The sequence below is a fragment of the Papaver somniferum genome, chromosome 5, assembly GCF_003573695.1.
Source record: "Papaver somniferum cultivar HN1 chromosome 5, ASM357369v1, whole genome shotgun sequence".
NCBI classification, from domain to species: Eukaryota; Viridiplantae; Streptophyta; class Magnoliopsida; order Ranunculales; family Papaveraceae; genus Papaver; species Papaver somniferum.
This window is the reverse complement of record NC_039362.1, coordinates 176,520,903-176,537,827: the sequence shown is the minus strand read 5'-3', so window position 1 is coordinate 176,537,827 and position 16,925 is coordinate 176,520,903. Positions and strand designations below refer to the sequence as shown.

General features: G+C 37.1%; 1 protein-coding gene and 1 pseudogene across 1 annotated transcript; one reads left to right on the top strand and one right to left on the bottom strand.

The window, feature by feature from the left end:
- Window positions 1-9,801: 9,801 nt before the first annotated feature.
- Window positions 9,802-10,401, bottom strand: LOC113280138 (mitochondrial import inner membrane translocase subunit TIM23-1-like). Its single transcript, XM_026528796.1, has one exon. It carries the CDS (start codon window positions 10,399-10,401, stop codon window positions 9,802-9,804), a length of 600 nt encoding a protein of 199 aa, XP_026384581.1.
- A 4,745-nt stretch (window positions 10,402-15,146) lies between these two features.
- On the top strand, window positions 15,147-16,894 carry LOC113283761 (annotated as a pseudogene).
- The last annotated feature ends 31 nt before the right edge of the window (window positions 16,895-16,925 follow it).

The window sequence follows — 16,925 nt, the reverse complement described above, 5'->3', positions numbered from 1 at the left end:
ATGTGACTACATTAACCAATAAAACATAATAGTGTAGTCGTTCATATACTCAACACAAGAACTTGTGGAATATATGAAAACTCAATTAGATTAATTACAAGAAAACCTATAATTAAAACCTATAATTAATCTAATCGGAATACAAACAAATAACCAAACTAATCACCGAGGTAATCAATTTAATTATTTTGGGCTCAACATAAGAGATTATGGAACCCCGACTAAGATTATCATGGAACATGACCATCTTAACTGCACATGTAGTCAACATAAGAAGGAAAAACTTATGGAGTACAAAACTAAATAACCAAGGATGATTAATTTAGTTCATAATTCTCAACATATAACATCTTACGGAACAACCAACAAAGCCAAGGTTAATCGACTTAGTTGTAAGGTGCTCAACATAACACACAAAATGGAGCCTTCACAGTAAAACATAATAAAATGGATCAATGAAGATCAATACCGTGGATAACATACAAGGATCTATTCTATATTTGCATCATTATATGCATAACAACATAATAGACTTTATCCTTGTCATACAAAAGATTTAATCCTATTTTTCATCAAAAACATGATTGCATAGGCATAACTTTTGTATATGTCAAAAGTCCATTCGTCCTTTCATCAATACGAATATCAATTCATGAATGACTTTACTTTTGACAACATATGGGACCTTCAAGTTCACGGACGTAAACAATACATATCCCATAAAATATTGCAATACTTCAAAACAGATTAATACTGCAATAATATCATCCACCAAATATTTTTAGAATTTAGACCAATAAATCTAGAAACATGAATATGAAAACGTTGGACATAGCTATGTGTAATCACAATAATTTTTATTCCAAACTCTAGTAATCCTTCAAAAACAAGAATAAATTCTCATAAGAAGTTTCCTAGGCATCAAAACAAACTCGTAACGCACATCTTAACTCATCCAAATTCAAGGTGTCTCATCTCCTTTTTTAAGAGAATTTTAAAAAAAAAAGAGAATGTAAAAATAATGAGTTCATTCCGAGTTCGGACGAAGAAGTTACGGCAAAAACAAGTTGACCGAATATCGACGTCTACAGGAAAATATGCATACGAGTTTGCAAACGAATTTTTTTCCAAGTCCGCGAACTTAAACCCCTGGATTTTGATTTTGAATGCTGTTATGCATACTTGGTATGTGTACCATGTAGTCCAAACATCCCGAACTATTATTTTCAAACCTAAACATTTAAGAACCTTAAACACATATCAAGTTATGTAGAAATGAACGATAAGCAAGATTATTATAAGTATTCTAAGCAAATAAAAGTAAAAATCTTGCTCAAGTTTATAGAATACCTTTTTAGATGAATCCAATCGAATTCTACCGCCTTACTGAACATAATCTGTGTGCCCCAATTCTTGTGCTTCCCTCACCGTATACAAAGCAGGGCATTCCTTGGCAAGGATGCACTTCCAACACAATCAAGTTGCATTGGGGTGAACAGAGTCTTGCTCACCACAAGTGACCTTTGCATTATCATGAAAGAGATCACTTTTGGAACCTTTCACATCCAATTCCATTTTTCCAAAAAACTTGTTAAGTTCCAACATCATGGATACTGCCTTTTCCATAGTCATGGAGTTTTCTGGAAGATCATTCATTTTCACACTCAAAACATCATTGTCTTTCTTCGGTATCCACTTCTGAGTGCGTTTAGGAACAGTCGGAGCCTTCTTCCCATCACTCTCTTTTAGAATTCTTGGAAGAGAATTGGATTGGCTATTCTTTTGCAAGTTAGTCTTTCTCCAATTGGGAGCATCGGATCTTGTCTTCGTCTTTACGAAGTTATCCTTTTGATAACCATTACAATTATGAAAAGGATTCGTACGACGTTTATAGGCAAATCTAGGTCTATCATAGCACTGATTCCTTTGCCTAACGGTTGGACAATTACAACTTGTAACATTAAGAGGATCAGTCTTAACGTATGATCTTGGTTTCACAACTTCTTGTGATTCCCAAACAAGAACATCATGAAGTTTTTCATTCCTTATACGGAAACGACATTTCCTTTCCAGGTGACCTTTATTCCCGCAATAGTGGCAAACATAAGGAATGTTCTTACCTCGATCCGTGTGTGCTGACTTGGGAGGTTGATATACCTTGTTCTGTTGAACCTTAACTGCCGATGAAGGTATTTCACTTTTGCCATCAGTGGAAACATTTTTTTAGAAGAATCACTAGCCTTGACAAATTTTACCTCTTTGCCAATACTTGGAGCATCTATTCCCTTATAGCCCAATCCTCGTGTATCACGATGATTTTACTTGCTCCTAGCATAGTGGTTAATTTTCTTGAACTAGTATTGAACTTTTTCAAGTCATCTTCCAACATCTTGATTTTATCAAGAGAAACAGCTAAATCAGCCTCAAGGCGTTTCTCTCGAGAGAGACAAGCACTTTCTCTGTCATCAATACTAATTTGTTGAGAGTTAAACCTTGCTTCAGATTCTGCAAGTTTCTCTTCCAACGAAAAGTAATTTTGAAGAAGATTATCACATTCAAGTGACTTCATACGCAGGTTTTCCTCGGAATACTTGAGGATCGATTCGTTAGAGCGATTCGAAACATAAACACCTGCGTAACATCTTCTCAATTTCTTATTTGTATGACATAGATTTGTTAGAAAAGGTGTGACATGAGAAGTTGTCATCTTTTTCTTTTCCACTGAATTCAAAAGCTTAACATACTCTGAGACTTACTCATCAACATCTTTATCAATATCTGAATCACCTTCATCAGAAAGTTCATCTAACTGTTCTTCTAGGTGTGTTTCCCAGACTTCAACAGATTCTACATTAAGAGAATGTTTAGATACTGACCTAGATGTGACAGTTTTCTCAGGTGAATCCAAGCTTTGAAAAACATCTGGTAATTTATGAACTTGTAAGTTATTAGAGATATACTCGTCCATAATCAGATCGCTACAGACACAGACTTATAAGGTCTTTAAACGTGTTTGCATGCTCTGATACCAATTGAAAAAGCGGGGGTATAACACCACCACCCAATATTTCGCTTAGCAATTTGTATGGACTAACTCCGAAATACTTTGCTAGAGAATCAACTAGACAGTCAGACTCAATCCAGATAAAAAGTATCTCAATGAGTTATTATCTCAATCTCTCGATTTGATTTCTACTCGAGCTAAAATCAATAGCGAGTCTTTATCAAAGAGAGATAACTTGGACGGTACCAAAGACCAATGTCCAAGGATCAATCAACTACAATCAACAACCTAAAGTTGGATTAGATAAGTTGATGATCACGAACGCACAACCTGTATTATTTCTATTGTATAAAATATAATGCGGAAAAGAAAACACAGACACCAGAAGTTTTTTAACGAGGAAACCGCAAATGCAAAAAAACCCCGAGACCTAGTCCAAATTGAATACACACTGTATTAAGCCGCTACAGACACTAGCCTACTCCAAGCTAACTTCGGACTGATCTATAATTGAACCCCTTCCAATCTCCCACTGATACAAGGTACAGTTGTAGTCCTACGCCTCTGATCCCAGCAGGACACTGCGTACTTGATTCCCTTTGCTGACCTCACCCACAACAAAGAGTTGCTGCAACCAAAAATCACAGACTTGATAATAAACGAATCTGTCTCACACAGAAAAGTCTATCGAAAGGATAAATCTGTCTCCCACAGATAAACCCTAGGTTTTGTTCCGTCTTTAGATATAAAATCAAGGTAACAGGAACCAATTGATAATCCAGACTTATATTCCCGAATAACAACCTAGATTTTAGAGAAGAAACTCAAGAGTTAATGGAGATCGAATCTAGCGAGAGCACTAGTAGCACACATACGTGTGGGGATTAGGTTTGCTCAATGATAGATGTCTCCTTTATATAGCTTTCAGATCAGGGTTTTGCCTTAGGTACAAAGCAAACTCTATTCACCGTTAGATGAAAACCTGATTTAGATTCAAGCCAATATCTCTCAACCGTTAGATCGATAGACATAGCTTGTCACACACACTTGGGTACACGTTTACTGGGTTTGAGAAAAACCATGCCCAAACGAGTACACGTATGTTGGTTCAATATGATAACCCAAAAGGTCAACCATATGAGCATCTCATATTAATCATGTTCTTCTTCACCATAACTAGTTCAATTGACTCAAATAAACTAGTTAAGAGTTCTTCAATTGCTATGAGATCTTATGTAACTACACAAGACATAATTGAAACAAAGATGATTCGATTCGATTAGAATTGGCTCGTGAACCTTATAGCCAGGGTTTGCATAAAGCATTCCTTAATAATTAATGTTTCATGTTCAGAGCACATCTTTAGATCATAACCTCTTAAGCTCACAAAAAATTTCGCGGACTTAAGCTAATCGGTTGAGTTTTCCAAACTTAGCAGAAATTCTCCGATCGAGAACTTCCGCCAGTTCGCGGACTTAGCACACAAACGAGTTTTGGAAATCCCAACAGAAATTCTCGGCCGAGAACTTCCATCAGTTTGCAGACTGAGTCTGCAGACTGGGTTCGCGGACTTGGCAAGCCAATTCCACAATCGTGCCGATTTCTCTTGATCAACAAAGTTCGAAAACTTCGGTTCAAGGAATACATGGTTATGTAATCTAAACTCTCATTTCAATCATTGAAACATTCTCAGAGGCGATATTCAGTCGTGAAGAATAACATACCTTTCTCGTCAGAGCAATTTCCAAAGTGATTGAAACTTTCATGACTTTCGTCACTAGGTGAAGATAAACCTGATCAAAGCGAAACGCTTTACCAACACATGATTTCGAGTAAAAGATATGCAATGAATACTCAACTCGAAATATCAAGTGTATATGATCTAGTCTATATAGCATACAACTTTTGTCTCATAAGAAGTAAAACAAGAATAGATAGACTTTCGAGTGATAGATAAGTTCAAGTCTTTACATACCTTTTTGTTGATGAAGTTCCACGGTTCCTTGGTGTAGATCTTCGTCATTGTCGTTGAATCACCATGAAGTCCTTGAGCTCAACTACACTTTTCCTATCCTAGTCCGAAACTTAGATAATAGGCTAGAAATCAAGACTTTATAGTTTTGATCACTAATATTGACAAACATGCTTGATATAACAATGCATGCGAGGTTGACCGAGCTATGCTCTAACAGGTGGATTCCATGGAATATTTCTACAAGTATTAAGAATAATCATAGAATGATCACTGGAGATTCTTGGCAGATGCAAAATCTTGGCAGATGCAAAACCCACGATTTATCACACATGAGACACCAATCTGGTGAAGCTACAACTTTGTCCAGACGTTGCCGAATTAAACTTTGAAATTATCTTCCATCCGTGCATGTAAAGGATGGACCAGAAAAACCCAAGTCTAAGAGATGATTATCTCTTATGAAGTTGTTGAAATGATTTATAGTAGAGTTCATAGATTGATCCCCTCCAAACTTTTCTCTTACTGAAGAAATGACGTTAAAATCTCCAATATAACATTTTGGGCCTTCTACATGTTGAGAATAGGTTGACAAGCTCTGCCAAAAATCCCCTTATCTAGTCTATTTGGTGGCCCACAGACACAGAGTAAGTTCCAACATTGAAAAGCTCCATTCTGTTTTTTTTGTAGATGAATTCGATTTTTTGAATAGGAAATAAGCTCCGCGTCAATATCATTTTGAAACAGTAACCAAAGACCACCACTTCTCCCAATAAAAAGAAATACACAATGATTTGAGTAACCAAATTTGCGCAGTATTGGAGCAGAAGCAGATTCAGATAGCTTAGTTTCTGATAGAAAAACAATACTCGGCTTTGAACTCCTAAGGAATGATTGCAGCGTCTGAATTGTTGGGTCATTCCCCAACCCCGATCAATTCCAGGCAAAGACTAACATGGACCGTGCGTCCAATTAGGGATATCCTCCACCGCCCATTGATCGTCTGAATCCTCCTCGGTTCTTGTATACATCGCTGATTTGACTCTAGAATCGATGCGTGATCCTTCCTGCCTTTGTTTAGCGCCACTCGAATCTCTGATGGCAGCTGGTTCCGAAACATAGGTAATGCAAAGTTCTCTAGCTTTCGATTTCCATTCACGCCTTCTGGTAATCTTGCTTGATTGTCTGGGATTCCATAAAACCCCTCTACTGTCACTATCCTGTGATTTTCGGTTTGTCCTGGATAAAAGTTGATGGAGATTCTCATTGACATATTTACTTGATACTTTAGTAGAAGAAGTTTAAAGCTTTTTGGTTACAAATTGGAAGGATTCTGCAACTTGAATAGACGGAGGGTTATGAAAATTGTAATGAGAAGTAGAATGTTGATGTTCTTCCACCACAATGGGTTTTCCTTTCACCAGTTCTGAATTCACATGCTGTAAGGTAGCAATTGATGTGGTTGCTGGTGCACAAATTTTTTCCGGTTGTGCAGTTAATAGTAATATCTGTGCGGATGAGTTTGAAGCCGTTAAGGAAGAAAAAGGATTTGAGTCCTGATTGGTTACTCTATGTTGGTAATTGAAATCTTTTGAAATTGTCGCTTTTTTTTCCTCCTATATCGTGTCCACGAACCTGTAACTTCTTTTGCAAGTTATCTCCACTTTTTGGAAATGGATTAACATATGACGTGGAATAATAACTCCCAGCCAATGATGAGTTGGATTGGTGACTCATCATCCCTGCAATCTCAGTTGTAGTTGATCTCCGATTATGTGCACAATCGATAACATCATCATCTTGATTATCTTCCCTTTGAAATTCTTCCATGATATTATTGTAGTTATTAATAGAAGCATTATGGATCGTTGGCACTTTGGAAGAATGATATCATATGCTTGTTGGTGAAGTTCTGGAGGAAAATCTTAATGAACCTTATCCTTTAATTGGTGTATCTTGGGACATATTTTCGTGAGATGACCAAGAAAACCGCAAAATAGACACAATCTAGGAATTTTTTCATATCTAATTTCTGCCATGATTTCCTTCCCATCTATCACTGGGAAAGTGATAGAATCTCTTAACGGTTGTTTAATATCGACTGGTAAACGAACTCTAACAAATTTACCACAATTTCGTGATTCTTGAATTTGAATGGTTCTGTGACTGCCCATATATGCTACCAGTTTTTGGAAAAACTTTTTATCCAGATAATTTACTAGTAATCCATGTAACTGATCCCAAAATTCCACTTTGTCAAAAGTGTATTCATGGGGTAGTTTGTTTGGGACACAACGTTCCAATGCCAACAAATCATCTCTTGTTACCCACGGCGATGATTCCATGATGAATTCTAAGACTGAATGTGATTCAAATTTCACAAGATATGTTGCTGAAATAAATTCAGATAGATAAAGTTTTTGATTAAACGATCTCCATAGTTTACTAAGTAATTCCCTAACATTGGAGATTTGAAAGGTTCTAGGAGAAGTAGCAGATATTCGTTGTTGGTTTCTCTTGATTGAGAAGATTTGCAAATTGACGGATCATCTCATTATTCTGATTTTTTTGGTGAAGGTTTGATTGTTTAGAGAGAGATATATTGTAGAAGTGGGGAGATCTTAACAGAAAAAAATAACTTATGTTTGCCAAAGGCTAAGAAAAATGAAATATTTGAAATATAGAAGAAGGAAATCTTCGTTGAAATACGAAGAAATCCTAAGATTTATTGAATCATAGAGAAGTAGAGATTAAACTGACTGATTGTTAATAATGTTTTAGTAGGAAAAGAATGAAGATGCTTAAATTCAGAAAAGTTGTAAGTTAATGGAGGGAAAAGTTGCAGAGCAAGAGAGAGAAAAGTTCCATTCACAGAGAAGTCAATCTTTTTGTTCCACGTGCGCTTTATTATAAGCCGTGCACAACCATGCGTATGGATATACATGAACCGTGTGTCACGACTTAAGCCTCTGGTTTTGAATTTCTAGTCACGCGACTTTTGTTTGGCTGCATATGGATATATATATGAAGAGGAGGGATCCCCTCATACTTTTATTATCACACTATCTCACACGTTGAGCGTCATTTTTACGAATTAAAACCAAACCGTAACGGATTTGGAGATAATATTTTGAGGATATGTTCCTCTTACCAAGTTATACATGCCTACCAAAAATGAGCGTATTCCGAGACATATAACATCATCATCTACTACTTTGAAAATGAACCGTTGAAAATATGCGGATTTCTGACCGTCGAAATTAAGACCGGCAGATCATGAGGTTTATATTTCGGAATGTGCTCATTTTTGGTAGGCATGTATAATTTGGTAAGAAGAACATATCCTCAAAATATTAGCTTCAAATCCGTTACGGTTTGATTTTAATTCGCAAAAATAACGCCCAACGTGTGAGATAGTGTGATAATAAAAGTGTGAAGGGATCCTTCATCATATATGAATCGCTAAAAACTTAATCATCCAATCAATGGATCCAACTTTTATCCCCTACAAATTCGACTCTTCCGAGCTCCAAATTCAACCCTCTACACTTCTAATGAGTGTCGGCCTATCAGTGAAGTGGAAGTCAAAATTTTCAAATTGATTAATATTAGCATTACTTCCTCATTTAATACAAGATATAAACTGAAGCGGAGACTTAGATAAAAATCTCAGGTAATCGATGACGTATTTTTCATTCAACGTACTCGTGAACTTTTTTTCTTTTTTTCTTTTTCTTTTTGACCATGCACTTTCAAAATTGCAGGTTTTCTTTGCCTTTTAGCAAAACATCTTTGGGGATTAACTTTTCAAACTTGCGTTTCCCTTTTATTATTTTGAGCTGCTTGAAGTTAACTTGCACTTCCATTTTATTATTTTTAGCAGTCTAATATTTGGCATCACAAAAAATTGGAATAACTTGTTGATGCATTTTAATTGAGGAATTTAAAAAAAGCTAAAATAAAAATCAGAAGATGCTTAGTAAAGAAAATTCAAGAGAGTTAAATTCTGGTGTGAGTGGAGTGTTAGTGGTGGTAATTTATAGTGGTAAAAATATAGTCGTTCGAGGCTACATTTAGGCCACCGGCGGCTAAACTGATCTAAAACTGTGACCAAAAACTTACTGATCCAACGTTTATTTGTATATGTATGTTTTGTTTTCTTTCTATTTTGGATCCGACTCGTTAAATCTGATTAAAATCACCTGACTCAGCTCGACTCAATGTGTTTATTTTTTAAGTGTCATCTGACTCTACTGACTCAAAAATATGCGAATCAGTGGTTAGGAGCATTTTGTTTTCTGACTCAAACAAGACCAAATTACTAATCAAACCCGAGTCGGTAGCAAGTTTGAACTGACTCAAAAACTAAAAAACAAATAGTATAACATCTGACTCGTGCCTAATCAGGGAACGAGTCAGACCAACCGCCGATTTAATAGAAAATAAACGTGCCGTTGGCTTGTCAAAAAGCAGCACTGCAACACAAAATCTACCTCGCGAACAAATATGGCAGTAGCCTAGTGCCTCAAATTATGCAGAACGACAGTAACTCTTCATCTGAGACTTGCAAATTTGCATAATAGACCCAAAATTGCCAATGCAAACCAGAATCATCTTTCTATTAATCGACTACAATTTTGCAGCCTACTAGGTGTAAAAGTGCCCCACTCTTAAATAAAAGCTCACTAATCGTCTACATCAATGATTAATTAGACAAGAATCAACACCAATCTCGAACTAATTTAGATTAAAGACATAAATAAACAAATTAACTGACAATCAAAGTATAATGCAATCTATAAAATAAAAAGTGACAATCTCTTGATTACCCGTTGAGAGTCGTCTTGATTGATAATTGTTCCAAAGGAGCATACTTTTTGAACATCTGCTTGCCAACAACATAAACTCCAGCAGCAAAAGCACCTAAAGCCCCACCAATAACAGCAGAACGAGGTCCACCGGAAGCTCTATAAAGCGCGCCGGTACCAAAACCAGCACCAACAGTATTCCACTCATCATCAGTATCTCTATATTTTTCCAACATGCTTTCAAATCCAGCATAAAACATACCAATAATGGCCACTGTATTTCCAAATTTCCTTGCAGTATGTCCACCCCTATTCAAAACCCTAGCTGTCCTTAGCTTTATCGTTTCGCCAGCTTCGGCGGATTTAAGTCCGTCAACTGATCCTTTCAGTGCACCGCTAATCCCACCTAAAAGGTAACCTGCACCAGAACAAGAACATAAATTCTCGCTCCATGTACGACCTTTTCGCATAGCTTCTTCATCGAAAAGAAATTCTGGCGATGTTGGTAAGGAGTATAGGTACTGTGCTGGTCGGTTGAGTTGTTCGTATGGATTGTACATGCGTGTGCCATCATGCGATTTCGAAGAAGAAGACGATGAATCCGTTGAGTGCGCCATCGATCGAAGGAGAGTTTTCTAGGTTTTAATTACGCAATTCAGAATCAGAAAAAACTACAATGTTTTTGAATACTTATATACAGATTTAAAGTTCGAGGTATTTCTTTTCTTGTACAAAAAGAATGCAGAGAGAAGTCTAATAATTGGAAACCGGGAATAAAGGAATTGCACATGTTCTTGGGCGGGCCAACATGCCCGGCCCTTATTCATTTCAGACCGAGCCCGTATAATAAAATAGACAGTCCACAAATTTGTTATTGGGCTTTTTACAAATCTAGGCCTGTTTTTTTATTTTTTACAAAATTAGGCCTGTTTTTTTATTTTTTACAAAATTAGGCCTTATTTGACCAAAAAGGGTGGATGGAAAGTTAGCTCAGTTAAGTGGACTTAATAAAATGACAGAATAGTCCTATGAGTCAGGGTCAGCAAGGCTAACTGGTCTATTCTTCCAAGGCCTGAGCTATTGCACAGGCGAAACTCACTGTTGCACCATCATGGTGCATCACAACTCCAGTTCCATCCATGATAGTGCTACATCACTTCCATCACCTACAACTCATCTCAGCTCCATAAACTGCTATTCCAACAACCCTGCAAACATTTATTCACAGTATTCATCATGACTCATTGATCCATTTTCATCCTTGAAAGCATCAACACATTGTTTTCCCTGCAGTTTCAATATAAAAAAAATGCATATATCAATTCTGTACCACCTATTCAACCACTGCAGCAAAATGCCTTCACTGCATATGAAGTCCCAGCCATCAACAATAAATAACGCACCATCGGCTAACTCCATCCCTTGCATCTGAACTTCTCATACCCTTAGCCAAATGCAACACAAAGCAAGACCCATAAATAATATCATTCTTCAACTGGTTCTTACTGCCATAATTCAAGCAAAACCCGTAATATCACTGAATCGTCTTGTTGTTTCCCTTCTTCTCAGCTTCTTCTTATCTAACCAGATCCTTCTTACAAGCAGCTACATCAACTATCCTCAGTTCATACTTCTCAGACCACCATCTGCACCATCACAGACACACCATCTGTAATTTCAATACCACCACCCCAGACAGCATTAACTCCATGTTCCTGTTTCTCAACTGCAGCACCACCAGAACCTCAAGCCACACCAACACATCCTCTATTTCAATATCTAGCCCAAATATGTGCTCTCTAACTGATGACATCAACAACATCTGCATTTGCTTTCTAACCCCACCCAGATTCCTCTATTTGGTTCAATGTTTCCAGTTCTTCTGACACCAACCTATTTTCTCTTCTTCTCCTTATCTACCATCAGAATCAGTTCTTCCCTGAAACTCAGATTCGAATAAGTTCTTGTACCAGTGGCTGCAAAACTTCTGCTAAATTCGAAATCTAGCTCAACCCAAACTCAGAAATCAGCTTGTAATCTCAATCTCTAACTCCATTGATTTCCCATCAGTTCACCGCCATAATCGAACCAAAATCGATGAGTTTAACCCATCGCAAACTCAGGTTTCAATTTCTTCTCAATCTTTTCTTCACAATTTCTTAGTTCAAGACTCCCTTGATTTCTCCTGAATCTTCAGTAGCAACAACGAGCATCAACCTCTCATTCTGATTCAACCTTCTCGGAATTCAACAACATCATCACCAATTTATCCTCCTTCTCTCAATTTCGAACTAAATCAATTTGACTCGAACCCATTCTTTTCCTTGTTATTCTAACTAGGGCTGAACATGGTTTCGGTTTTTCGCTGGAACCGAACCGAACCAGACCAATTAGGAAGAAACCAAACCGAACCATTTACTAATGGATTGGTTATGGTGTAGAAAGTGGAAAGCCGATAGTGTTGGTTTTGGTTTGGTTTGACCTCTAAAACCGAACCAAAAACCATTGGAAAACCGATTGATTTTTAAACTTAGTTTCTACCGTTGATTTACAAGTATTAGATTCTACCCATTGATTTAGAGGATAAATAGAAACCCTAAATATAATATTTCATTATGATACTCTCCCTCTTTCTCCTTCTCTCAGTCGCCTCCCTTCTCCACCCCCAACTACAGCAGCTAGTGTTGTTACTCGACTTTCTTCTTTCCGTCTTCCTTCTTTTTTGTTTGTCATTAACTAAATTAAGATATATTATATATCTTCTTTTGATCTCTAGATTTAGAGTAAGATTTAACTATTCTTGATATTCTTTTTATTTATTTTTTGTTTGTAAATTTTGTAAACCAATAATATATGCAGCTACGATTTTTTTTCTGTAAATTTGTGTTATTTTTTTTTTTTGGTTTGACATAATTATTGGTTAACCAAAAACCACTGGGACAAACCAAAACCGACTGGAACCATTTGGAAATCTAACCAATGGTTAATGGATTGGTTTGGTTTAGATTTTTAGAAACCGATAATATTGGTTTCGGTTTTGGTTTGGCTAGAAACCGAACCAAAACCGACCATGAACAGCCCTACTTCTAACAAACCCTTGTTGCTTCTATTTCTTCTTTCTCCATTATAAAGCACCCACGACAATAACAACAGGTGTTCTTCCTTGAATTAATTTCTCCGATCTATCTCACTAAAATCGATCCAAACTCAAATCTGAGTCGAACCCATTTTAAACCCAAAAATTCTTCTCAATTTGTTTTAGACCAACACCGCCAAACCCTAATTTCTTCTATTATTCATCACCACTAACAACAACAAAATTCATTTCTTCTTCTCTAATTCGAACTCTATCTCAAGTTCAATTCCTACTCATTCCCATGAATTTCTCCATCTTCAAACCTTTGTTCTTCTTCATATCCACTCAACCAAACCCATCTTCTATTTCATCAATCAGAACCCAAACTCAGCATAAATCTTCTTTTTGCGCTATTGGGGAAGAAGAGCAGAGATGGAAGAGAGGAACTGAATGAAAATATTTTAGGGTAATGATGTATATTGGATATCATTGTCGTTCAAAGATCTTCGAGATTTCCTGATCTTGGATTAGGGGTTCAGATCAAAGCACGTGGGCGACAATAATTATGATACTGATACACTACAAAGAGGGCATTTTAGTAATCTTATCCAGTTCACGAGATCTCTATATATATGATATTTTGGCGAGATACTGACCAGTGAACACGAGATATTTACTGAGATAACAGATTTGGATGAAATCCGTTTGATAAGCTTAGATTTGTAAGAAATAAAAAAGGAGGCTTAGATTTGAAAACGAGGGAGCAAAACAGACCTACTTCGGTATATATTTCTCTGTTATTTTCTTCTCATTCACAAATAACTGGAGTATTTTCCTAATTTTCTTCTTCTGGACATGAATTCTCCTGTTAATAGTGAAGATGTTCTCTCATTTAAATACATCAAAATCTATGTATTTTCTTTTCTCTCTAAGCCAATAACTAATAACCAAAGCCCTTTTTCCAGTAGCAAGTACCAGGTAGGGCAGTGATAATATCTCGTGAAGACCTTATCTCCAAAATATGGTTAAGTTTCTACGCCGGCTCACCTGTCTGGGCAACCTGTCGGAGACAGTAGCAAATCCTTGGCACATTATGTGTCGCGGCTGGAACAGGGGACGGTCACACCATTTTAGTAGGGTTTACGCATTCACGACCGTTAAAATAACATACCCACTTTATCCCTGCCCAGGGCATGCAGAGCTACAAGGAGGAGTCCCCCGTTTCACGATTCTGCTGTCTGCATAGCCACAGGAGGGAGTCCCTCCCTTCACATATGTTAGGATGATTTCACATGTTCACTGTTGTAAGGGACAGTAGTCGATTACTTTTCGACAAATAAGCACAGGGACCAGACGAGTCTTTCCCTCAGGTGACTCAGGGAAGAAGCTGAAGAGCTAGTCGGACTTTTTGTCGCCGCGTGAAACGGGGGGGCAACCAGCACCGAAGACCAAACATCACTCATACGTCAACACGTATTTTCCATCAAGGAACGGCTGTCTCCAGTAGAACAAGCCAGCCAAGATTTTAAGACTAGGCGAGCACGAGCACCAGGGACAAGTCACTTCAAGCGGGCACGCTGTGCGTGAAATTATTTTCTCTCTAAGCATCATGAGAAGTTTTTACTATGTGTCCTTGGTTAGAAGGAGGGTGTATAAACCTTGAATTCGTTATATAGTTAAGGCTTGATTGTATTTTGAAAAATTGACCTATTGTACGTCCTGATTAATAATCGGGAAGGATCAAAATATCTGTAGAAAAGATTCGAAAAGCCTTGAAATTTTAGTGGTATAACAATTTCCCTTTTGTGTTTCATCCATCTCTTAAGTCCAAATTTTCCAGCATCATGCGCAATACTTAAAAGGTGCTTGAATACCGGGTGCACCGTTAACTTATGACTAACCTTCCAGGAAACGAAAAACAATAAAACAAGAAAATCGAAAAGAGTATCCAAGGTGTTGAGGTTAAATATTTGTTGTTCAACTGGACAATAAACACTAATATTTTTTAGGAGTTTGAGTTTATCAACTTTAATATATAATTGGGACGTTGTGATTCACATATCTACGTAACTCTTCTCTTTTTTTTTATAAATTTTGCCCTTTCTAGTTAAAAGAGGAAAAAAAGTATCCAAGCACCCTTTAAAAATTCAGCAACTGCCGTGGGTAAATGCAGGAGCCGTTGGTTTAGTATAACGCGTCCAAAGCTGAACCTCGCAAATTGTGGAATCTCTTATCTTTACCGTATGGACCTTCTCACTTCTCAAACCCAGACCATATGATCTAGTTATTACATTGTGAAATTCGCAAAACCAACAATCATGCTAGCACTTTCATGGTTTCTTCCCATCTTGCTAATTCCTTCCTTCACCTTCATATTCCTCTTCTTCTTCTTCTTCAATACTAGCAAGTCGTCGTCATCTAAATTGCCAAAATCGTACCGGATAATCGGGTCATCGTTTACTCTTCTCGCAAATTTCAACCGGCATAATCAGTGGGCAGCAGAGATTCTTAGCATCTTCCCGACCAACACTTATGTTATCAGTCTCCTCGGTGCTCGTGTTGTAATCACAGCAAATCCTGAAAATGTCAAGCACATTCTCAAGGATCATTTCTCTAATTACCCGAAAGGTGAAATCCTCAGAAACACCCTCAGTGATTTCTTAGGCGATGGAATATTCAAAACTGATGGTGCTAACTGGAAGTTTCAAAGACAAATAATTCAACACCAAATCACTTCGTAAGTTCATTGAAGATGTAGTCAAGACGGAGCTTAACGACCGGTTAGTTCCTGTTCTATCGGTGACAGCTGAAAGGAACACTGAGATTGACCTTCAAGATATTCTCCAGAGGTTTGCTTTTGATAATATTTGCCAAATTTCGTTTGGGTATGATCCTAGTTACCTTTCATTGTCACTCGAAAAGAGTACAAAATTTGCAGTTGCATTTGAAGATGCTACCCGGATAAGCAGTGAACGTATCGGTCATATGATCCATTTAGTTTGGACAATTAAACGATTTCTCAACCTAGGATCAGAAAAGAGACTACGACAAGCAACCGAAACGATACGAGAATCTGCAAGAAAAATTGTCAGGCAAAAGAAACAAGAACTGAAAGACAAGTCTTCTTCGGTACGAGATGGAGTAGAGGCTGCGGATCTTCTGTCGAGGTTTGTTAAAGACGATAATTTAGACGAAGATTTTGTGATTGATATTGTTATAAGTTTTATTTTAGCAGGTCATGATACTACTTCAGCAGCTTTGACATGGTTTTTCTGGTCAGTTTCTTGCAATCCTGGAGTAGAGAAAGAAATACAAAAAGAAATAAACCAAACAGCACAAAGTGAAGCTGGTTACGACGATGTTAAGGACATGGTTTATATTCATGCATCACTTTGTGAGAGCATGAGGTTGTATCCACCTGTTCCGATTGACAGTAAAGAAGCAGCAAGCGACGACATTTTACCTGACGGGACCGTTGTAAAGAAAGGGATGAGAGTCTCATATTCTTCTTATGCAATGGGTAGGTTGGAAAATTTGTGGGGTTCGGATAGCAACCAATTCAAGCCAGAGAGATGGTTAGAGAAATATGATATTACTGGAAATTTAAGCTTCGTCTCCAAGGATTCTTATATGTATCCAGTGTTTCAAGCAGGTCCAAGAATTTGCTTGGGTAAAGAGATGGCATTCTTACAAATGAAGATGATAGTAGTAGCAGTTTTACACCGATTTCAAGTAGTTCCAGCTGCGAACTATTTTCAACCAGTTTTTATTTCGTATCTGACTTCCAAAATGAAAGGTGGCTTCCCAGTTAAGATCCAAAAGAGAACTACAGATTTCTCTCATTTCGGGTGATGATTTTGTTGTTACCACTTTGTATAAATCTCACAGACATTTTGTTGTTGAAATTTTATATAGTTCAGAATTACCCAAACACAAAATTGGTTAAAAAGACAAAAATCAACAATTCATGGGTAAAAATGACATTTAGATTTTGATACGGTTTAAATGGACAAAAATGTAAAAATAGTCCGGATATAAACAGTTTCATCCTATTCAAATACTTTT

Bases quoted from the DNA above. Each gene is read 5' to 3' on its own strand.
- LOC113280138 (XM_026528796.1), bottom strand. From the start codon at position 10,401: ATGGCGCACTCAACGGATTCATCGTCTTCTTCTTCGAAATCGCATGAT.